Source organism: Sturnus vulgaris, chromosome 13, assembly GCF_052056855.1.
Source record: "Sturnus vulgaris isolate bStuVul1 chromosome 13, bStuVul1.hap1, whole genome shotgun sequence".
Classification (NCBI taxonomy): domain Eukaryota; kingdom Metazoa; phylum Chordata; class Aves; order Passeriformes; family Sturnidae; genus Sturnus; species Sturnus vulgaris.
The window spans coordinates 12,610,478-12,634,155 of record NC_142255.1 but is presented as its reverse complement, the minus strand read 5'-3'; the positions used below and the strand labels follow the sequence as shown (position 1 = coordinate 12,634,155).

Genomic DNA, 23,678 nt, shown 5'->3' with positions numbered 1-23,678 from the left:
AGACACCATTTATTTCACAAGGTGGGGAAAAACCTATTATGTCTGTGTTTTCTGGTGCCTGAAAGAAGAAAAGTATTCACATACTTCCTTTACCACCACCAGTTATGGAGCAACTGCTCCTCTGGTTCTTGATTACAGAGTAGGATCCTCGCCTGAGCAGAACCATAGTGGGGAATTCTGCTTCCACACCTGTCCTTCTCCAAGCCATCTAATAAATCTCCTTCGGCCTGGCTTGTGCAGGGGGCTCAGAGTTAATACTGAAGAAGTTGATGGTCCTGTTGTACATTTAGGCTGGATGTCCACCTTTCTGTGACACCTGAGAATTGTGTCATGTTTGTTTGCTTTGGCAATGGCCCTGTGTTATCCTGGTGGTTGATCTGCACTTCAGTCTGCATTGTGTGTTGTGTGTCGTCAGCTTGAGGTTAGCAGATTAACACTTTAACACCAGCGCATTCACAGCACTACAAAATGCTTGAGTAAATCTGTCTTCTCACATTAAACACTATTGGAACAGGTTTTCAATGCGGTTTGGTTTCAGTTTTGGAATAAGAAGGTTCTATAGCTCAGATTCTATCATCTGTCCACAAAACATCTTTACTGTTTTAAAAACATTTCCAACAGTTGGGAAATTTTACAAGAAATCTTGCACAAGCTGGGCATTGTGATGTTTAAATAAGATCCCTTTTCAAACAGCACCTTGTGAGCTTGTGTCTCAATGAGTGAGCAGCTGTCACAGATGATGCTGTTATATCATCTTGCACTGAATCTCTGGCTGTACCATTTGCTGCATTTCTTCTGATGACTCCTGCCAAAAAAAAAAAGAAAAAAAAAAAGATTGAGCAGCAAACCAATTCTTTGGCTTGGCAATCACAAGCATCTTTCTGTTTTTATTGGAAAGATGTGGCCTTTGCTATTTAGTTCTAATTTCAAAGATGCTCCCTCATTGGTTTCTGCTTCTGACAATGAGTGAATTTTTTCCTGCAGGTGGGAGAAAGCTGGGACTGGGAGCAGAAGCACCAGCCTCCTTGTTCTTTATGGTTAGCTGCACATATGTCTCTGGTTTTAAGATGGTGGATCTGGAGAAAATGGAAGAACTCAATGAGTGCAGCAGCATTGCAAAATTAAAAACTGAAAGCTGCAGTTTCAGGTGTGAATTGTGCAGCTTCCCAAGGGCTGCTGAGCTTGTGGTGGGAGAATTAGTGTGGACATAATCATTTCACTGGGGGCCTGGTGCATGAGTGACTCCTCCAAAGTTAAACCAGGGCACTTATCTCTGGTCCTAGAGCTGCTGCATCCGTCACCCACAGCGAGTTACCTGTTACAGGAAGGCCTCAGCTTCATGTGAGGTTTTGTAAAATCTTGGAAATGTTAAGGTTGGAAAAGACCTCCAAGGACATCAATTCCATCCCTAAATTAAGTGCCACATCTTTTAAATACCTCCAGGAAAGGTAACTGTGAGCAGGAAGACCCCATTTCACCAGGGTCAGTGCCTGGCTGGCAACAATGAACAGCTGCTGACTCAGGCAAACCCCTGGCACTGATTAACCACTGCCAGGGACCAGGCAGAGGGGTGGGATGGTGACAGAGCAGCGATTGGTTTGTCTGAGGAGGGAGGGTGGGATTTGATGCTCCTGTGCTCTGGGTTACGCCACCTGGAGAGGCTCTTCCTACGAGGAAGGCACGTAGCACCTGGGAGGTGGGAGCTGTGTGTAAGCAGGGACTGCTCGAGGTTCAGCATGTCTTTCATCCAGGTAGACAAGGATTCGGATTTTCCTCTCCAAAACCTCCCCTATGGGGTTTTCTCCACGAAGGAGGAGGTGAGTAACAGCAAACTTTGTTCTTGAGCTGTTGTAATTGTTCCAAGGCTGTGACACAGCAGGATTTCCCAGCAATGTGGGATAAAGGAAGACTTCCCAGCCATGAGACATTCATGGGCTTCCTGACCTGCTGGCAAAGCTGTAGCTGCTGCATTGTCTGTTTCCTTAGTGTGGTTATTTTGATTGCAGCTTCTCTGAAACGGCACAAAATAAGTCAGGAGTGTTAATAGTGATGAGAAGTACTATGGCTAATATGTACAGTAGTTCTCGTGTGGTTTTGATAATTTCTGTGACATCATTAAATCTGTGTTTGACCCTTCCACTCCCTATGTAGGGGCACAGCACATTTCACACTCAACCTTTTTGTTTTTAGCTCAGTCTTTCATTTTCTTTGTGACTGTAATTACACCATCACTCTTAAGAAGTCCCATTAACTACTGCTCTTGGGGAGTTTTGTTGGTGTTTTGTTGTTAATGCCAAAGCATTAAACCAGGGCACCAAATGCCCTGATGGGATGGAGCTCCAGAGATGTGTCCTCCTGGAGAAAGGGAAACAAGTCAAGAGCTGCTTCTCAGAAGGAAAAAGTGGAGAATTTATTTGTCATTGCTTATGGAAACTTTATGATTAAATCCTGGTGTCTGCTAGTTATCCATGTAGGTTTAAAAAAAATTGAAGCAGAAGATTGTGTTTTCTAATGTGATATTTTCTAAAGATAAAATGAGATGGTGCATTTAATCTATTCCTAGATGTGCGTGCTGTTATCTAGCAAGTTTGGATTATTTTTCTGCCTTCCTCAGTAACTGTTCTCTGGAAAAAAATCTTCACTCAAACCCTTTGTAATGACAGGCAAGACTTACGGATATTATTTAGGAGAATAATGTTCTGATAGTAGCTGAATGTTTTAATGATTTCATGCTGAAACAATGACTGACTATCCCAGTTACAAATTAACCTGACATGACCTTTAGGTTTTTTTCTGTAGGAATGCTGAATAAATACTTACTACCACACTTGGAATCTTGCTTGGAAATTAAAGGTTGAAAAATAGGTTTAATAGCATGGATGTCTGAAGATGGCTATTTTGGTGAGCTGCTTTTCAGAGTGGCTGTAATGGTTTGTCTCTATTTGCCTGAAGACACAGATAATGGAGGCTGTGGTGTGTTTTTGCCCCGTGCAGCTGCCGTGGTGCTGCTGCCCCGCTGTCACCGCCAGCTCCGCACGCGCCCAGGGCATGAACAGGAGCTTTGTCTCCTGGGCTGCATCTGTCACATTTCCCCATGTGTGGGATGCTGTTCCTGCAGTGAGGATCCAGCAGGGACCCGGGCTGCAGGTCCTGAGCTCCTGGTGTGGTGTGAGGATGGGCGATGTAGGGCAGACATGGCACAGAAATCCTGTGCCTGAGCGTGATGTGCTCCTCACCATGTGCCTCCTGCTATCACCAGGGCAGTCAGAGCACCCTCAGTCCTCTGGGGAGGAGCTGGGCTGCAGAAATTCCTGTTGCTCCAATGGCATACCCACAGGAACGGGATCCATCCTGCCCATGGCCTTTTTTATGCTTCTGTTCCCCACTTGTAGAAGGACCAGTAGTGTTTTCCTATTTCAGAGTATATTCCAGATGTATGGGCTTATTCTGCAATGCTTGTCATTAATCAGGGGTGTTAATGAGCAAGTCAGCCTCTTTCTGGGGGAAAGAGGGCAGGGAGAGACACCTCTGCTTGTTGTGCTATCATTTCCCCCCAAAAAATGGGGATGAGGGTCCTTTCCATCCCTCAGGGTTTGCAAGGAGTCTGCAGTGATGCTCTGCCCACAGGGCTTGGTGTTTTTCAGCAGCCAGACACAGACTGGCTCTTGATGGTCCATTGGGGTACCAGACCTTTGTCCTGGATGGGTTAAACTGTCTGTGGTCACTGTCTTCCCCTATGCCCTCTTTGGGGCATTTTTGGGAAAATGTATAAACTCATCTTCTCTCCCCCCCCTCCTCTTGCTGCTTTGCAGCCTCGGCACAGGCTTGGGGTAGCAATTGGAGACCAGATTTTGGATCTCAGCGTCATTAAACATCTTTTCAATGGACCAGCTCTTGCCAAACACCAGCACGTCTTTGACCAGGTATTTAACAGAGTCTGTTTTAATTTCCACACGCATTTCAAAGATAGTCCATAAGGCACTTTAGCAACTTGTGGTGAGGTAATGCATGTGAACTGGAAATAGGTTGTCAGGTGGGTTCTGGTAGGGCAAAAACCGTCACAGGTGTGATAGCAAGGAGGGCAGGGGCATTGGGGGTTCAAAGATCATTTTCCAGGAAAGTGTCATCAGCCTTTGGCAATGCAGGTCTTGACACCAAGCCTAAATGTTAATTCACTCCTGCTTGTGCCTTCAACACTCCCTGGACGGGATATTAATGACAGGGAAGTTGTGTTAAGGATAAAGGTAAATACAAATCACCTCTGTCTACAGCTGGTTAAGATATCAAAGCCCCCAGGGCCTGCAGTGGTGTGTTAGGATGGGGTGATGCAAACATGCAGCAGGTGCTTTTGCAGGGGACTTGTGGGGTGTGGATGGGGGTGTGGGCAGCCATGGCCACATAACCCCGGCCACGGGCACCCAACACCTGGCTGAGAGTGTGGGACATCGTCCTGCATGTGAAGGATAAGCAAAATGTGTTTTTTTCTTTGCCTCCCCTTCTGTGTGACTGTCAGCCCACCCTGAATGCCTTCATGGCGCTGGGCTGGCCAGCGTGGACCGAGGCCAGGGCTTTCCTCCAAAAGCTGCTGTCGTCTGGAGAGCCCACCCTGAGGGACAACACGGAGCTGCGGAGAAGGTGAGGGAGCAGGGAGGGCTGCAGGCACAGTGAGGTGTCAGCTGTGCCCTGTGCCACCTGAGTGACAGGACACCAAAACCAACTGTCTGACGTGGCCACCTGCCTCCTACATGGGAATTAACTGGGGTTTGTGCACATCGAGTGCTTCCTTCTCTTAATTACATAAAGATTAATCTCTGATTGATCCTGTGATGCCCACAGATCCAGGGTGTCACCCTGCACCTGGGAGCAGCGAGCTCTGCCCTGGGGTGTGCCCAGCCCTGTGTGTCTCTGTGGGGGCTGAGTGGGGCTGCCTGGACAGGCGTGGGCTGGGCTGGTCTGGTCCTCTGACCACAAGCCCAACACCGTGGCCTTCCATGGAGACACAGCTCCAAAGGTTCCCAGCTCCCCCAGTGCCTCCCTCCCTGCCTGTCACACCTGACAGACACCGCCCCAGTTTGTCCTCAGTAACCACGCTTTAGACTTTGCTAAAACTGTGTGGTCACAAATTGGCTTCAGATTTGGGGCTGTGGTGTAGGGGCAGGAGGGGAGGACTGTGCTCTGTTCTGTGTTCATTTATCCCACACCTATCATTTGGCCACAGTGACGCTTTAAACACCACAAGTGTTTAAAGCCCTGGCAGTGAGCAGGAGCTGTTCCTGCCTGTCCTGCCGGGAGCACTGGGAGGATTTAGGCTCTCGTGAGCAGGAGAGGGGTTGAACTTCTGCTTGCCACATGGATCTTCCCTGAACAGGGCCAGCAGGTCAAATCAGACACCGCAAGAGCCACATGCCATGAACTCGTCCTTCCCACCCAGCAGAGGCAGTGGTGTCCTGGCTGTGGGCACTGGGGGTTTCTCTGAACCCCTTGGGAATGCAGCCAGCCCCAGGGATGTCCCCTCCCCACTCACACACTGGCAGCTGCTCCTTTTGATGTGGCCATCCCAGTAACAGCAGCCAGCAGCCTGTGCAGTCACCAGCTTTTCTGCCAGGGTTTTTTTCTGCAAGGCTTTGCAAACTAAATTAAGGAAGGAGCTGGGAGAACAGGTCAGCCTCTTCCATGCTTCTAATGGGTGGGAGCTGCAAGCTTTCCGAGATCTGAAGGAATAATTTTTCATTTCAGAGCATTTGTACCTCAAGCTTCTGCGACGATGCACCTGCCTGCCCACATCGGTGAGTCCCCTGCAGCCAAGGGCTCCTCAAAGCACTGCCCTTTGCTCCCACACAGAGCAGCTGCTCTATTTCCAGCTTGCTCAGACAGACACATCATAGCTGTGACAGGGAATGGGGTTTGCAGCAGCCAGAAGTAGATTACTGCACATAATGAAAGGTAGGTGCTGTCTGTGGCACAAGAATAAAAGCCTGGGGAAGCTCAAGAGCAGCCAGAACACTCCTGGATGCCATTTCCACTAAATCAGGGATGTCTGATGGTACATAACTCCTGCCATCAGATTGCCATCACCAAAGGCCTTTGTGACTTAGAGCCAGGAAAGAAACACTTGTTCAGTTTCCAACAATTTCCCCTTTTGCAGTTGGAAAATAATTCAGGTGTTGCAAAGTTTCCAAGGCAGATACTCCAGCACAGCCTCATGAACAGGTGGGAGTTTCCACTCCCAAACCATTACTCTGCATTCCGGATCTTGCCTCCACTGTCATGAGGCCACGGACTGCTTTGGGATTACTACATCCTTATACATACATAAGCATTTCCTGTTTTTTAGCAGGAGTCTGTATTTGGACCTAAACCAACTTGATCGGAGTCACTTGAGGGCAGGACCTTCACAGGATCAGGGATGTGAATCCCCTTGGATTTTCCATCCAAGCTCTATTCTGAGTTGGATTTTGCCTTCCATGTGGCACAGCCCTGGTTTGGGACAAAGTCTAGCCTGTCCCAGAGGAGCCACGAGGAGTTCCCATCGGTGTGATACCTTCCTGAAAACAGTTTCAGGTTGAACATATCCTGTCAGAAGATTGCTGGCTCCTGGCTCCCGTGAGCACTGGGAGCAGAGCACTGCCCTGGTGTGACCGAGCTGGATCACTCGGACACAAGGAAGGCACTTGGGATCCCACAGCAGCTCTGTCCTGTGCGGTTCCTGAGTGGCTGGAACTGCAGGGGATAACACTGCTGGATCCTCCCGGAGCTGCTGGATTCCTTACTGAGCTCACTAACTTACAGCATGCCAATACAGCCTCCAGTTCGTGTTCTGCCCTCGTGGATCGGAGGGTGGGAGCTGTTTGCAGGGATGGCAGCAGAGGGCAGCAAATGTCCTGAGCATCGCCCGAGTCCCTGCCGGGTACCGCCGGCTGGAGGAAAAGCAGGAATTGCCTTCTCTGCAAAAGGGGCTGCTGCTTTATGTCCTGCGTTTTCCCTCCTCTTCTCTACCGGAGACTTAAAAAAAAAAACCAAAAACACCAAAACCAAACCATTTTCCTCTGCATAATTTATAGGTGAACTGTTAATCACCTCTTTATGCTATTAATGACATCCCCCGAGCTCTTGCTGTCTCCTTTCCTGCTCTTTTCATTGCCAGCAGCATATGATGTGCTTTAGCCCCCGCAGATGAGGGACTTTGCTGCCACTGATCCCTATGTTGTGGCTTTTTTCCTCGTGCAGGAGATTACACTGACTTCTATTCTTCACGCCAGCATGCCACAAACGTTGGGATCATGTTCAGGGGGAAGGAGAACGCTCTGATGCCAAACTGGTGGGTGGCTTGGATTATTCTCTAGTGCAGCATTATTTTGCAGGCTTTTCTGCACATACACATGATGTTTTAAAGGTCTGAGTAGTTTTTCAGGATCACACTGGTTTCAGTTCATAGCAGATGAGAATCAGTGTTGTCCAGAGTTCAATACCAGAACCAGCCTCAGCTGAATCTGCCCTGCCCTTCATTGCAGTGGCCACACCAGTTACTGTGCAACCCCCAGTTCAAAGACAAATATACCTAAAAAAACTGGGTTTTGCTGAGTGACAAGAAAGCAGAATTTAAGATCCAAGGAATTAATTGGAGCAGTGGCACAGAAGTGCATTAAGACTGCAGCATGGCTCTGGATTATTTTGCACTTCCATCCTTATATCAGAATAAAGTGCTGAAGTCTGTGTCCATGTTTACAGAGCTCCTTCTCCCTGTACCTTGCACTCCCGTGGTGCTTCCACCCCAAAATCTGCTCTGGCACACCCTGACAGGCACTGTGGTCTCTTTCTCAAGGCTGCACCTACCTGTGGGTTATCACGGCCGGGCATCCTCTGTTGTGGTGTCTGGGACGCCCATCCGGAGACCTGTGGGACAGACAAAACCTGACAACGGTGAGTCTCTGGGAGGATTTTAATGTGGATTCTCATTCCTTTTAATCTTTAATTTTACTCCACATCATAGAGTAGTGGGGTGGAAGGGTGCCTTGCCTAAAACCCAGCCTGGGGTCAGGGCAAGAGAAAGCCCTGGTTTAAGTCCATCTTCTGTTCCATGCCAGGCAGCACCAGCTGCTGTTTCTTCTGACCATTACTTCTATTTTCCTACCTGCCTCCCTGATGGGAGAATAAAATATTCTTTTTTTCTGCTCACAGATAAACCTCCAGTGTTTGGTGCTTGTAAACGTCTGGATATCGAGTTAGAAATGGTGAGAGGTTTTTTTTTACCTTGTGACTTGAGAAATATTTAAATAGAAACAGGGAAGAAAGGGTGGGTTTAGCTTCTTCTAAAGTGAATGTCCCATAAAATCCATTCCTATGTTCCCCTCTGAGCTGTCTGTGCTGCAGGCAATAAAGATTTCTGTGGAACAAACCTTTGCTTTGGATGAGGAGCAGGGTGCCTTAGCTCATTGGGAGGTTTGTTCATACAGCTCTCAGGATGGGAAAAGCTCACCTGGCCAAAGCTGAGCACCAGTGGTGCAGCCAGGCAGCAGAATTCTTTCCATCAGCCACCACAGCCTGTTTCCTGGTCAGCACTTACCCTGCACTGCAGCCAGGATCTGTCAATGGACGCTGGGGTTTGGGAAATTCAGGCTGTCTGCACCTCGTGCTAGAGCAGAGGAAGCCCTGAGTTCTTGGCAGTGGCATTCTCCTGCCTGGAAGGTTAAAACCTGTGCTGTGGGTGTTGTAAAAAAACATGGTGGGAAGGCACATCATACTGTGGCTTAGTGTGGTCTAGGAGGGAGAGTTTAGCAGGATTGTATTAAGATTTATATCATTTTAATGGCCTATATAATTTTTTGTATGTTTTATTCCCAATTTTTTCCCTTAAAAAAAAAAAGTGGTGTAAGAAGTGTAGTATTGATGGAAATGGTTATAAAAATGTAGGGAAAGTCTTTAATGCCATGTGCTTTGCCAATCAGTGCTGTAAGGGGAGATGCAGTCCCATAAGGTGAGGTTCCTGTGGTGCTGCCAAAGCTCTGCTTTCCAGCCTGAGTTCTACTCAGGACAGAAGGAAAAACTTCCATATTGTAGACAGAAAGAGATAGCTGAGATTCCCTAGAAAATCCTCTGCATGTGCAGGCTGTGGATTCCTAAGGGAATGAGTGCAGGCACCAGTTCATGGCCTGCTTTACTGAGTGGGTACATTTCTCCACCTGCCTGTTCTTCCCCACTGTCTCACCCGGCTCCAGTCACGTTCAGTATCCTCCCTTGGATGATTTTAAACTCCTTCTGTTCTCTGTCTGCAGCAAACAGCCCCTTCAGTGGGCAAACCTGTTCTGCATCCCGACTGTAATTAGGAGGGAACATTTTTCCTCCTGCCTTTGGACAACATCGTGCCCTTGTTTAATGATTGTCTCCTAGCAACACAGAGCTCTTAAGTAATTCATTCATGGAGGGGAAGAAAAGGGGAGTGGGCCATGGGTTTTGTCCAGATGTGTATGGGAAATGGTGCAAAACTCATCCTGTCCAGCCTCTGCTGCTGCTGTCTGTAACTCTCTGGGCAGTAAAGATTTTTAACTTCAAAAACATGATCAACATGTTGCTTTTCGATTTCAGGCATTCTTTGTAGGTCCTGGAAACAAGTTTGGGGAGCCCATTCCCATCAGCAGAGCCCAGGAGCACATTTTTGGGATGGTCCTGATGAACGACTGGAGTGGTAACTGGTGCTGTGGGAATCTGCCTGGAGAGGGGGTGCCAGCACCACGGGAAACCCTAGAGAGGAATAAAGAACATATTTTAATATAGAATGCTGATCACTGAAACCACTGAAAGGGAAGAAATTAAGTCTTGCCTGTATTTTTCAGCATCTGTATCAATCCATCTTTGACCAATTAGTAGAACCAGAAATTGCTGCCTAATGAAGATTTATTTACTTATGAAAGAGCTAATATCAGTCTAGTTTCTTCTGGGTAGGGATGGAGGAGTCATAGAAGTGGTGATACCAAGGATGGTGATTGATTTCAGTGTCAGGAAAAGGATTTGGCAATCACAAATCCCTCAGTCTCTGCAAAGATTTAACTTGTTGAAATTCTCCCCATGGCTGGCAAAGACTGTTAGCTGGGTAGAAAAGAAATAATTAGTGAGGGTAAAAATACTTATATTATATGGTTATATAGGGGTTTGTTTTATTTATTGCTGATTTATCATCCTAATCTAACTGATCTAAGAACATTAGGTTGAAAATGGATGGATTTAAATCAGGATTTGGGCACAACAGCTAGGAAAGGCTGAGGATAGCAATTTCAATTCATGCTACTCTTTCATAGGTCTGATGGATGTGCAATTCCTAGGGTATGTTTAACTGCATTGCTTTGAATGTTCTCTTCCCAGCCCGTGACATCCAGAAGTGGGAATATGTTCCTCTGGGTCCTTTCCTGAGCAAAAGCCTTGGCACAACCATCTCTCCATGGGTTGTCACCATGGAAGCTCTCATGCCATTTGTGTTGCCAAACCCTGTCCAGGTCAGCAAGACAAAAGGTTGAAATAAAGGAAAAGCAGTGCTAGAAAAGTGTCAGCAGAGCAGAGTAGAAATCACTGAGCTGCATCCATGCCAAGGATTGTCTCCAGGGAATTTACTGTTGTGATTCTGCTTCTGAGCAGATGAAGGCAGCCAGGGCCCTTTGAGTTCAAGTGTTGATTGATGTCACTGACCCTGGCACATGTTGTTCTCTCATCCTGCTTGAGCAGGGCAGAATAATCATCTTTAAAACACTTGGAAAATAAACAAATGAGAGCTTCTTCTGAGTCTTTGGTAGCACTTAGCATCCAGTAAGTGGTGGGGAGAGGGTGGAGTAAAGCCAGAACACTTTGTTCAAGCATTTCCAGTTGTCTATATTATGTAGGTGGTTAGAACTGGAAAAGATAAGAGAGTCTTGCAGAGAGCTCACCATCTTCTCTGTGCAGGCACAGAGCAAAAGTGTGCTGGCATTCTGTTTGTGCTGGTAACATCCATGCTGAAATGATGGGCATGGCTTTTGCCATGCCTTGAGAAGAGAAAGGAATTGGATTATATGGATATCATGTCTGTACAGAAAGATCTTTAAAAGTGTGTGCATGAGACCAAGCAAAGCAATAATCTGAGCAGTAAGAATGGTGAAGTGAATGGGTTGTGCAGCACAGGCTGGGTATACCAATACTCACTGGAATATCTTGTGGGTTTTTAAATCTCTTTTTGTTTAGACTATGATGTGTTTTATGTGCTTTTAGGATCCTAAACCGCTGCCCTACCTTCAGGATAAAGAGCCCTACACTTTTGACATCAAGCTCTTTGTTGCTATTAAAGGTATGGCAAAGCTGAAAATTGCCAATTAAATGTTGTGGCACCACCACAACTTTCAGACACTTTGCTCTGGGCTCCTTCTTTTCCCACTTTGCCCAGATTGCCTCTGTCAGAGAAAGAGGCAGAGCTCCTCCTGCTCCCTGCTGGCTGTGCAGCAATGTGCCAGGTAGGGAATGCCCCCCTGCTTCCCTTGAGGAGGGTCCCTGAGGGGTCTCCTTGCATAGGCAGGGGTCACTGGGTGTGGAATGAGCAGATTTGTGTGGGATCCAGATGAGCTCAGGCCCCACCTTATGGCCCTGCTGACCACTAGGTCCAGGTGTTTATCCCATAGGAGAGCAGAGAGCAGGAAATGGGCAGCTTGATGCTACTCCAGTGCAATCCACACACTTGTTTCCTATGAAATCCCAGTCTTCATAGCTATAGAAAATGTTATTACTGGTTTCTCTCTAGGGATTACAGTGATAAAAGAAGTATCCATTCATCTGTAAAATAAAAAGACTCCAACATCATTCATCCAACACAAACAAATTGCCTCTCTCTTATCCTTTATTTTCTGCAGGAGAAGGAATGAGTTCACCAACTACTATATGCAGATCCAATTTCAAGGTAAGACTCCAGTATCTTTTGTTTATTTGCAATCTTGCTGATGCCACCAGCTCTAGCCCAGACAATTTCAAACACTGCTTTTTGCATTAGACTCATAGAATAGAATCATAGAATCTCTAAGGTTGGAAAAGACCTCCAAGATCATTGAGTCCAAATGTTAACCCAGCACTGCCAAGCCCATGACTAAGCCATGTCCCTCACACCCACACACTTTTGGAACACTTCCAGGGATGGTGAATCCACCACTTCCCTCAGCAGTCTGTCCCAGTGCAGCTGAAGATCAGATCTGAGTGTCTGCATAGGAGACAGAGGGAAATTTTCCAAAAAATGAAAAACATTCAGGCGTTTCCACCTCACAGGGGGGAATTTGTCACCATTGGAAAATAGAGATAGCTCCCCCCTGTGAGGTGCAAACACCTGAATGCTTGGTGAGGGGGACAGCTCTTCCTGCTGCTCGCTTTGGGGTGCTCAGAGCATCCTTAGCTCTGTGCCCATTTGGCAGGGAGCTGTGAGGACAGAGAACTACAGGAAGGGGGAACTGCCTCTTGCAGTGCAGCTCTGCAGTCACAGCTCTGATTTAGATGCCCCTCACTGCTGCCAGCCTGGGTCTGCCCCATCCCCTCTGTGGGCAGTGTGGTGGCTCTGCCTCCACCCACTGATTGAAGCCAGGAGATTTATGTGCCAGCTGCAGCAATTCTCAATCAATTTCATATTCACATTTGGCTCTTTGCATAGTAATTACCTTAATCAGTAAATCAGTAGTCAGCAAATCAGTAATAAGTAGATTTTTCTACAAGGCTGTTAAAATACTCAGTGTAATCATGGAGCCTGGGTCAGCACTACTGGTCTTAGAGAGGAAGAAAAGGAAAAATTACATCCAGCTGGAATAAGAAAAATTTTGAGGGACTCAACTGCATGTTAAAGAGTGGGTTTTATGAGTGCCATAGGCCAGGGCACATGACTCCATTCTGCACAGCCTAATGGCCCACCAGAGAATGTCCTTTGCTGCTGCCTTGCTTTAGCCCCTCTTCCTCCTTCCTCCAGCACATGTACTGGACCATGAAACAGCAGCTGGCTCATCATTCCATCAATGGCTGCAACCTCAGACCTGGAGACCTCCTGGCCTCTGGCACCATCAGTGGACCTGTAAGTGTTGGAACAATGAGAGTCACTGGTCAGCAGCTCAAAACCAACAGGGCAGGGCTTGGGGCTAAGCCCTTCCTCATCTGAGACCACGAAACAATCTGCAGTTCTTTCCCAGGCACTCTGGGTGCTGCTTTGGTAGCCCCAAATTCACACTGAGAAGTGGTTTGGTTCAGGTTTTTGTTTGGCTGGTTTTTTATGTTGTTCAGTTTTGGGGTTTTGATCTCCCCTGTACTTCTTTCCCTAAGAACTATTTAACAACAGAAGCAAATTAACTTCCGTGTGGAAGCATCTCCACAATCCATTTACCCTCTGTGAAATGCAGCTTTTTATTTCTGAAATGAATGTAAAAGGTGCCTGGGTACAACTCTTAACTTCTCCAGTGAAGCTGGAGCCAGCTTCACAAGCTGTTACTCCCCTTGAGCTGCCATTTGGGCAGTGGCTGCGATTTATGGGCAGCTCTCACTTCCTGAATCACCAAATACAAATCCTGTACATGCTGTCACAAAGACAGCCTCAGGTAAGGTGTTTGCAAGCTGGGATGCCTGTACTTCACTTTTGAGCAATTCTGAGGTGCTTTTTGAATCTTCAGATTATTGTACTGCAGAATGACATTAAAGACTCGTAAACACCAGCTTTGCTCTTCTGAAGAACAAAATGTAATTAAAAATCTGAAACGTGACTACATAAAAGCACTGGATTTGTAGAAGTCTCCTCCACTTGTTTCCATTCTGTGGCAGACCCAAACTGCTTGAACAGGTTGAACACTATGTTAAATACACCAGAAAACATCTGTAAGCATCACTGCTAATAGCCAGCAAGAAATTAAAATGCAAAGTCAGGAAAAAGAGCCAATGTATCAGTAAATTAAATCAACAGCAAAACTCTGTTCTGTAGAGGTAACATACTTGTGTGTCTGCTCCCAGCAGCAAGAAGCTGAACAGCAGGAAAGATACTAAAAAATTGTTTATTTGTTTATGAACTCTTGCTGCAGGAGCCAGAGAGCTTTGGCTCCATGCTGGAGCTGTCCTGGAATGGAACAAAAGAAATCCCTCTTGGCAATGGACAGTCTCGGAAATTCCTGCAGGATGGAGATGAAGTGATTCTGACAGGTAAAGGCTGGATAACTGCAGCAAGGACACATTTCCATGGGCTGATCCCAGCAGGACAGGCACCTGCTGTGGAGCTGGGCTATTCTATACATACCTGCCATGCAAGCACAGCTGTTCCCATCCTCCCTGTGAGGAGGCTAGAGCAGGTGGATGGAAATTTCCCTGCCATAAATGCTTTCTAGATTAGATTATTTGCTTTGCTAAGTCCTTAATGCTCCTGCTATGCCACTGTGTGAGCACCAAGGAGATGATGGAGGTGGGTTTGCCTTTATGGGTAAAAATACCCCAGGACTAGGAGCAGTTGATGAATTGTTTCCACCACAGTCCAAGTTTGCATGTGGAGCAGAGCTTGGCAAATGCTAAAAAAAGTTATTTTTCAAATTGTATTTCATTTGTAACCTAGGTGTATTCGATGAAGTGTGTTGCAAATCAAGTATATGGGAAACAGCTCCAAAAATGGAGCCTTCTAGAACAGCTGACCAGATCCTCTCTGAAGAGGGCTCTGCTTGAGAGCAGTTTCATGCTGAGACATGGTTTAATTTTCATCTTGATAATCTAAGGATTTTATGAATTAAAATCTACCACGGTGTTTTGTGATCTAAATCCCACTCTTACTTTTTTTTAACCCAAAGCCTAGTGCAAAACAAATCTATTTTTTCCTTTCCTCTCATCTTTGTGGCTTTGGGGTGGCAAATATTTGGCAAGAACAGCCATGAGAAACTTTTGTTTCAAGCCTCCAATGTCTTTGCTATGTGACCTACTGGGATTTTAGGGAATGTGCTGTGGGGCATTGCTGTCACCAGCTGAGACCCAGCCAGTGCCACACCTGGCTCTGAGCAGCTCCATCCTGCTGATGTGATCAGAGATACCTGCACAGGAACAAATGGCTCAAGCAATGGGAAAAGACTGAGGGCAGAGAAAATGTGAGTGACAAACACTCAGGCAGCTGCCTCTCAGTGTGCCTACATGGGCCTGCCCAATCCAACCAGGACTCCTAGGATTTTGGACAAAACAGTTTGAAAGAAAAGTCAAGAATTTTCTGTGATTAAAAAAAAAAAAAAAAAAGGAATGCTATGGTATGTATTCCAGTCCCCTAGTAATGACTCCATAGTGGTTTAGGTGGTGCTGCAGCCACAGCCTGCCTGGAGCCCATCCAATACCCTTGAAAATCGTGTTTCTGTGAGCTGCTGCCAGTTTGGCAGAGGAAGATGCTGAGACAACTGGAGATTGAGATGTGGAGAGAGCCATAGGTGCTGAACCTGAGGAGTCCCCAGTGCCACTGACACCCTTCAGCCTCCCAACAGCCCAGTGACTGCTCATGCTGTAATGTGGAGGCATCTGACACTGCTCTCTACAGGCTCCCATATATCCAGGGACACTTTTCCAGCAATTCAAAGTGCCACACTGCCCTCCTGAGTCCCCAGTGTCCCTCCAGTAACTCTGCCAGGAGCCCTGCATTAGGGTGCAGTGAGGATGATGAAGATCCCTGTGGAGTTACACACTCATATCCCTGTTGGCAAGGAGCACCTGGCAGTTTGGGAGCTGCTGGCACGGGGAGCCAGCTCAGGACAGGTGGGACCAGTCCATGCTCTTCATGCCCAGGACAAACTGTGTCAATTCCTTAAATACCTTGAGTCCTGAATGTGTTTAATCTTTAAAGATGGCATGCTGGCGTTGCTGCAGAGCAGGGGGAAGGCAGGGGGACAGTGCCATGTTAATGTTTCACACCAGCACAGTGTGTGGCTGTGGCCACCGGGGCACTGCAAAGAGCCAGGGGCTGCTGAGGCTGTCTGCTGGGACAATTTGGGAGCTGCTCCTATTTATTTAGTGATGTATGGCAGGTCCAGGGCCTTAAGGCACCCTTGGGGCAGGGCTGCTGCTATTCCATCCTCTCCCAAGGCGCTGCCATTAGCTCTTGCCAAGTGCTCAACACATCATTTCTGGTTTCCTGTTTCAACTTTGTGTTCTTACTCCCCATGTGGGACCTATTTCAGAGACCTAATGCAAGAAATGAGAGAAATATATTTCTCCCAAGAAGTGTCTCAGGGAGGGAGCACGGCAGGGGAAGGGCTCCTGGTGGTGTTGGCAGCTGCATGCAAAAACCTTTCAGTAGCTCCTTGGCACACACAGAGCTCAGGCCAGGGCTGCTGGCAGCACAGGGCTCACTGTTCACTGTGCTGCTCCTTGGTGCTGCTCTAAATTGTGCCTGACAGCAGGGATAACCAAACTGGACTGAAATAATCAGCTGCTGCTCCAAGGAAGGCTGACAATGAAGCCTAATGAGTCAAATGGAAGCTGAGCTGAGCCTTACAGTGCTTTAGTCCATTACTGCTTAAGGATGAGGATTACCTGACAGATGCCAGGATGGTGTCTGTGGCTTTACACAAGCACTTAGAGACACCACTGTCTTTGGAAAACTTAATTTCAGCCTGGCTGTGAGGGCTGCACTGTGGGTTAGAGCTGGCAGGGTCTCTCTTTGTGCTGCCCTGCAGCCTGAGCCCACTCTTTATTTTCCTCAGGGGAGTTTTCCACTGATCTTTGCTAAGGGTGGGAATTAGGGTCTATCCTGTTGAGCTCCTTCTTGGCTTCTTGAAGGCAGCTGTTTTTAATCACATGCAGGTGATGTATTCCATCAGTAAAATCCATCTCTAACTAGAAATCAGTCCTTAAAATGCAGCATATGCCTCTTGTCCTTCCTTTGATCAGCTGCTGTAGCAGAAGGCTACAGTAAGGTCTCCTCAGCTGTTCTTCCCAGAACAGACTTCCCAGATGGGGCAGAAGGCCCTGGCAGTGTCCCCTGCCCAGCCTGGCTGGTGGCTGCTGTTTGTGGAGCAGCTTGGCTGGCCCGTGGCAGCAAGAGGAGCTGCAGCATCCCTGTCCCAATGTCACCTCCTCCACCACACAGCAGCAGGGAGGGATGGAGCCATCCCATGGTCGCACTGTGGGATCGAGTGTGCTGTCACAGGATGCTGTCACACCCCCTGAGCTCTGCAGCAGCCAGCAGAGCCTCCACACCCTCTTATGTAACAGAGGATTAATGAGAACTTGCAGTCAGATGCTGAATTTCTCATGGAACTAAACCACTTGACTTTAGCAAGCGAAACAGCTTCTGCAAGGGTGGGTGCTGCTGTTGGAGGGGCTTTAATGACTGCACTTCTGGTGTCAGCATCCTGATATCCCAAGAGCAGTCCTGATGCTGCAGAAAGAGAATCCAGGTTTATCTGATTAATTGCAGGGCTGGGCCAGGCAGTGAATCAGTTTGCCAGGTAGATTGATGGTGCTGCAGGTTAGGTTTGAAAACAGAAATATTGCTGGCACATCTTGTTTGTTCTTTGATCAATTCACTGAACTTGCATATTGCTGTGTTTAACAGTTCGTGCTTCTTTTTTTCTCATATTCCTGGGCTACTTCAACTCTTCCAGGTGCTCTTTTTTTTTAACCCTCATTGCATATCTGAAATGTTTTCACTTAGTTTTGGTCTCTTTATGCCTTTATTCACTTTTATTCCTGGCAAAATCCTGCTGTCCTCACAGAACAAGCTGTGTGTTGTTTTCTGTCCCTAGGTTACTGCCAGGGCAACGGCTTCCGTGTGGGGTTTGGCCAGTGCTCAGGAAAAATCCTTCCAGCCCTGTCAAATCCATGAGGATGGAGTAATGTGACAAGGAGGAACCCTCCTCCCACCTCTACCAGTCATTCTGCTTTATTCAAGTTTATTGTTTTTATATGAGTGATTGGAATCTTTCTTTTTTAAAATTATCAATAAATATCTTACAGGTGCATGTGGCTCTCTGGTGTGATTAGAAAAGGATTTCAATGCTAGCTTAAAATTCTCAGAATATGAATAAGATGATTGAAATGGAAAGCAAGATTCTTAACTCTTCTACAATATTAATGGGGTTTTTTGTAATTATAAAAAGAGGCTTTCAAGTAAGCTTAAATATTCAGAGTACTAGGCTGATGATAAGAGCTGAGATTCCATGCTGACTTCTTTCTGCCACAGTGTTAATATGCTGGAGGGGAAATCCTGAAGGCGAGTTGCATATAGATGTTAAAACTTGTAGACCTTCCTGAGCAAGAGTTACACGACTGTGACCTAAAATAATTTGCAACAAAGCAATTTGGAAATGTGATAATCAACACAAGTGAAGGCAAGAGGCAGGATGTCCCTGCTCCTCCTGCCCTTACACAACCAGAGGCAGCTCTCCTGCCCCAGAAAGAGATGGATTCCAGCCCAGAGATGGGAGACTGTGTTGGGGCACCCCTCAGAAGGTCACCCCTCAAAACATCACCCTTGTGCCTCCTTCCCGGATTTAGAGAAGGGAATTCCCTGTTTCTCTCTCGCCCTGTGCACCAGCATCCCTGGGGTCAAGGAGGGAAGGGGAATTTCATCACTGGAGTGATCCCCAGGCACTCACTGGTGGCAGTCATACCCTGCCACCCAACAGGGGCTACGGACAGAGGACACCAAGCAGCCCAGCCCCCTTCCTGCTCCCCAAAAACGCATCTCCTGCTACAGCATCCCCTTGCAGCAGCCAGTAAACAAAGCCTCGTGGCACTTTCCTCAAGTGTAAAGGGCATCTGCTGTCTCCTGCTGGCCTACAAATCAATTTAACTCCATGGCCAAGTGCCAAATCACATCAATTAGAGGATATTACTGACTGAAGGAGCTCGGGAGACCGGATAATGAACTGTGGTGTAGTGCAAGGGGAACTTGTTAAATATTTGTTTGGTCCTCGAAGTGGAGAACCTGATGAGGCTGCTGGCTCCATGTGGTCCCAGCAGGATGAGCCCATGCTGCTGCTTTTCCAGGCTGTCCCACTGCTGCCCAAAAACTCTACCAGGTAGTTTTGCTGGTGTGGGCTGTGAGGGCATTTGATGTCATCCTGGGGAGCACCTGGGGCTGACCAGGAATGTCAACTTTATGGCCATGCAGAAGAGGAAAATGAATTTGAAATGAAAATTAAAGAAAAAACATGGCAGTGCATATAAATCACTGCTAACAGGGCATGTGCATTGTAATGTGCTCTCTTCTAGTGTGCAGCAATAACAGTTCTTTAAAGAATGATGCTTGGAGGTTCATCCCCAAATCAAGAATGACCTGGCTAGGAAAATACTGGCTCATTGTTGTTTATCAAGGAAAAGCTATTTTGCCTTCAGGCTCTTGGAGCTGAACTAATAGGCAGATATTTATTTAATGTACTCTGACTGGATCATCAGTTTATAGGTACTTTATGCTCTCTTTTAACCTCAAAGGACAATTGTGAGTTGACACCTTCCCACTTGGATTTAGAAATAACCCATCCTGCTCCTCTGAGCACAGCTTAGCTTTGCTCCTGGCAGCAGCAGGAGGACACACAAAGCATTTATCCAGGAGAGAAATTTCTCTGCAGAAGCAACATCCGTGGTGCACTTTGGCAGATCTGATGTTCTGGAAGTGCAATATCTGAGGAGAGAGACAGAGAGCTGATGTTGGGGCAGTATGTCATTGGTCATCAGCTGTGACCTTGATGCAAGGCACTGCACAGCCAAGAAGCACTGAGGTGTCAAGGCTTTCTGGGTGCAGGAATACTTTGGGGAACTGTAAACCCATAGTGCTCTCCCTGAACTCTGAGCAAGGTAAAGGTGAGTCCTGTACACACCCAATGAATTCCTCTTCCAAAGAGCTGACTGGATGCTGCAATTCCTGCCAGCAAGTGGGAATTGGGCTTGTTGCCTGCTCAGGCAGAAGGTCAATGGTACTGAGACCCCAAATCTGGCCAGGATGGAGGCACCCAGCCACACACCCTTCCAAACTGGCTCACAGAGCCAGCCTGCCATGCCCAGCCCAGGGAGGAGGGTGGTTTTGCAGTGGCCACTCTTGACATCCCTGGCCAAGCCCCCCTGCACCATTCTGGGGATGGGAAGGAGGAGGGAAGGGCCCCCTGTGGCCCCAAGGTGACTGAGCTGAGCTTCTCTAGCCTGGGGACATCTGGAGAAGTTCCAGATTCCAGAAGGTGGGTAATTTCTGGAAAGGACCTCAGGCACAGCAGGTTTCAAGGGTGAGCTGGACAAAGTCCAAAACCTCTCTCAGGACAGAGCTCAGAGTCATCTGCTGCCTGCTACATGGATGGGGGCCAGAATGCCAGAGATGGTAAAAAAGGAGACAAGCTTTTCTGTGTGCCCAGAAGAAGGCAGTGGGCTCTTCTTGGGTGGAGAAGGGAGCCCACGGCCACACTGCCCTCACCCAACACAGTGAGCCCAGAGCCACCAGCATTGCTGATCCTCCTCCCTTGCCCTGTGCCAAGGGGAGAGTGAAGGGCACATCTGTGCTGCAATGTGCAGGGCTGCCCACAAAATAGCTTTGGCCTGGGACCAGCAGCACCCACTGCCTGGGGGGAAAGCAGCCTCTGACCCAAATTTTGGGAAACACACAGGTGTTAAGGGCACCTCCCACTTGCTCCACCTCCCCTAGGGCAGCTGGGGCCAGTTTGCACCCTTGTCCTTTAAAATGAAGGTCGTGGAGCTTTCTTCTGGTTTTGGGGGAAGCTGAACACAGGTGAAAAGATCAGGCTCTTGGAACAAGAAGGGGCTTCAGCCTGGGTGCTCTCAGTTCAACAGGCTGACTGGCTGCTTGGAAGAAGTTTATCTTTGAAATGCCAGTTTCAATAGGGTTGATTTCCTCTACAAAGAGATTCCCATGCACTTCTCAAGATTTTGTTTCAGTTAAGGTTGGGCATGACTGTCTCTGCTTCCAGAGATTACTAAATTTCATTTGATTTAGGTGTATTTTTCTTAGTTTGCTTATAATCTGGCTTTGAACTGAAGTGGAAAAAAACTCACAAACAAACACAAAGTTCCTTTTTCACTGCCCTGTCACAGCACCAGGTTTGTGGGTTTGTAACCTGTGTGTAGAACAAGAAAATCCTTCTTGGATCTTTAGAAGCCTGGAGGAAAAAAATAAAACCTTTCTTCTGTGTCAACCACCTGAGAGGCCTCGTTCAGGGTCATGAACATTGTGTGGGGAGACAGACCCTGTGCTCATGAGCAGAGGAAATGGAAATGCACGTCTGAGTGAAAACCACAGCTCTGGTGTGGACCCTGGAGCATCCTTCTCCTGCCTGGTGTTTCCCACTCAGCAGAGCTCAGCAGATCCCAGCAGCAATCCGTGCTGGAGCACAGTGATCCCAGGGGTGAGTGGTGCTGGGGTCTTGGAGGGGGGCAGCTGCTTCTGGGCTGGCACAGAGGCAATAAATTATCCTGCCTGAGATTATTCTACCTGATTTTGTTATTTTGAGGTAGCAGTACTAAAGGCAGCTACTATTTAGTACTTTAAGATGCATTTTCTTACAGTTCAAAGCGTCTGGTTGGTGCATAATGAAAAAGCTGGGTGTAATTTATAATAGTCCTTTTGGTATAATTAAGTGTCAAAAAACAAAACAAAAAAAAGCATGGAATAAACCCCTAAAATATATTTCAGAATTTAAAGGAACCAATGGCTTTTTGCTGTGAAATGCAGGCACTCTTCACCAGAAGTAGTTTTCTGCAGAGATTTTAATTAGAAACGGATGCGATATCTTGGGAAAAAAATTAGTTTTGATGTAAGTGTTTGGGTCAGCAATATTCATAATTCTTTCTCTACCCAGGCAGTAATAACTCAAAGTAAAACACTCTCTCAGTAGCTGTTCAGGGTCAAGGTAGTGACTTTGTGAAGAGGGACAGAGCTGGTGGGTGATATTCAGGTGGCTTTTGGCATCAAGAAGTGAGGCAGGAGACCATTTCTCAGGTTTGATTGCTGCTTCTGTTCAGAATGCCCACACAGTTGCTGCTTAGTGAGAAAGAAGGAGATCATTTCTGGGATTTTAAAATTGATTGAAGGCTTTGGAAGTACGTGAGGGACATGCTGAGGCACTGGCACCATGCTGCTCCATACAAATCTGCTGTGAGCTGTTCCTCCTTCTCATCTTCCCTCATTCCCAAGAACCTCTTCACCTCAACTCTTTCTGTGCTGCACAGGTGCTTGGTTTTCCATGAAGTTTTAACTACAGACCTGTGCTTTCTGATTTAACTCTGCTCCACAAGCAGCTGAGGCAGGGCTGGTGTTAACACAGTTATTGAACACCCAAGGGGAATGGGGCAGGAGCAGGAATCCCTGGTGGCAGCTGGGCATCCCTGGGGTCACCTGGAGGATCAACACCTTGGTCCATGAGTACTGAGGGGCTGGCTGGGAGCTGCAAGCACAGGGAGGGTTTCTTGTCCTGCTCCTCTCTGTGCCCTGATCCAGGGCAGAGGTGCTCAGGGCTCAGCAGGGGCATCCAGCACCCCCAGTGCCCTGCAGAGCATTGGCTGCCCCGACCCGGGACCCTGCCTGGGGGGCTCTGGGATCTGCTGCAGGGCTGAAGGGTGCCCAGCTCTGCTGCCTGCCCACCCCTACCAGGTATTTCCTTTGATCTGCAGCTGCTGGAGAAATCCAATCAATCTTAAATATAAAATAAGTTTTGAGAAACTTTGCACTCCTTATGGCTTTGGCACACTTAATGCAATTTTAATACATTTTTGATTTCTGATTTGCCTGTGTGGGCTGCCTGGCTAAGTTCCAGTATGAAACATGGAGCTCTGTAACTAAGAACTCTGTCACTCAATGTTTCTTAACACCACTGTGAATTGAATTATATATGATGACTTAAATTCAATCAGGATTTTCCAATTGTTTATTGCTGTAAAGATGTGTGTGAGCAGAGTTTTCCTCCGGGTTAGCAAGGTTTTTATTTTTAATGACTTTTAATGAAAATGGTTTTAAAAATAATTTAAAATGTGAAGGAGATGGGTGAAGTCTGAGCATTTCCCCATCCTAGTCCTGTGTTGGATTCTGGGCTGAAGCTGCCTGCTGAGACTGTAATGACCCAGCAAGCTGGGGACACCTTTGGCCAGAACAGGCTGCAGCAGCATCACTCCTGTGAGTCTCTGGCTTGCCATCAGTCCCTGTTTCTTTCCAAAAAACATTTCCAGGGTGTCTGCTCAAATTCAGCTGCTGCTGGCCTCAGTTCAGGTCTGCTCTTACCTTAGCCAGAGTAGCTGTACTGAAAACAGTGTAAAGACTCCAGCCCCTGCTTCTGACTAGGAGAGAAGTAATGATTTATCAGCAGGGTTTAGTCTTTGTGGCAAACTGGGTTCCAGGCACAAAGATCCTTCTGCCAGAGGACTTGCTGCAGGGACAAGCAGATCTATAAAGCACCCAGCTTTCAGGCAAGAGAGCCCTTTTTCAAGATGAAAGAATTAGCAATTCATCTCTTCATCTTTTTCAAGAGGGGGAGTTCCCTACGTGCTTTTTGCCCTGCATATCCCATACCCTGGAGCTTCTTCAAAGAGATCCCCACAGATGCTCCATGCTCTTCATTTTCAGTTGCTGGCAGGAGGGATTCTGGTCTCAGTGGCCCTACTTCTTTTGGTATGCAATTTGTTACTGATAATGAATTGCTGAAATACAGATGCTGCAGTCCCCCACTGAGCTGGAGCTCAGCTGAGTGCTCTTCCTG

The 23,678-nt window shown here is 47.2% G+C and overlaps 1 protein-coding gene across 1 annotated transcript; it reads left to right on the top strand.

Annotated features, from left to right (window-relative positions):
- Positions 1 to 1,573: 1,573 nt before the first annotated feature.
- Positions 1,574 to 17,943, top strand: FAH (fumarylacetoacetate hydrolase). The gene is made up of 14 exons (XM_014886332.2): positions 1,574 to 1,817; positions 3,813 to 3,923; positions 4,514 to 4,635; positions 5,737 to 5,786; positions 7,228 to 7,318; positions 7,823 to 7,920; positions 8,179 to 8,231; positions 9,583 to 9,682; positions 10,357 to 10,487; positions 11,233 to 11,308; positions 11,865 to 11,911; positions 12,956 to 13,057; positions 14,049 to 14,166; positions 17,730 to 17,943. The coding sequence occupies exons 1-14, from the start codon at positions 1,626 to 1,628 to the stop codon at positions 17,807 to 17,809; spliced, it is 1,371 nt and encodes a 456-aa protein (XP_014741818.2). The 5' UTR covers positions 1,574 to 1,625; the 3' UTR covers positions 17,810 to 17,943.
- Positions 17,944 to 23,678: the final 5,735 nt, after the last annotated feature.

Bases quoted from the DNA above. Each gene is read 5' to 3' on its own strand.
- FAH (XM_014886332.2), top strand. From the start codon at position 1,626: ATGCTCCTGTGCTCTGGGTTACGCCACCTGGAGAGGCTCTTCCTACGA. The intron at 7,319-7,822 runs GTGGGTGGCTTG...CTCTTTCTCAAG, and splicing joins AACGCTCTGATGCCAAACTG to GCTGCACCTACCTGTGGGTT. The intron at 11,309-11,864 runs GTATGGCAAAGC...TATTTTCTGCAG, and splicing joins GCTCTTTGTTGCTATTAAAG to GAGAAGGAATGAGTTCACCA.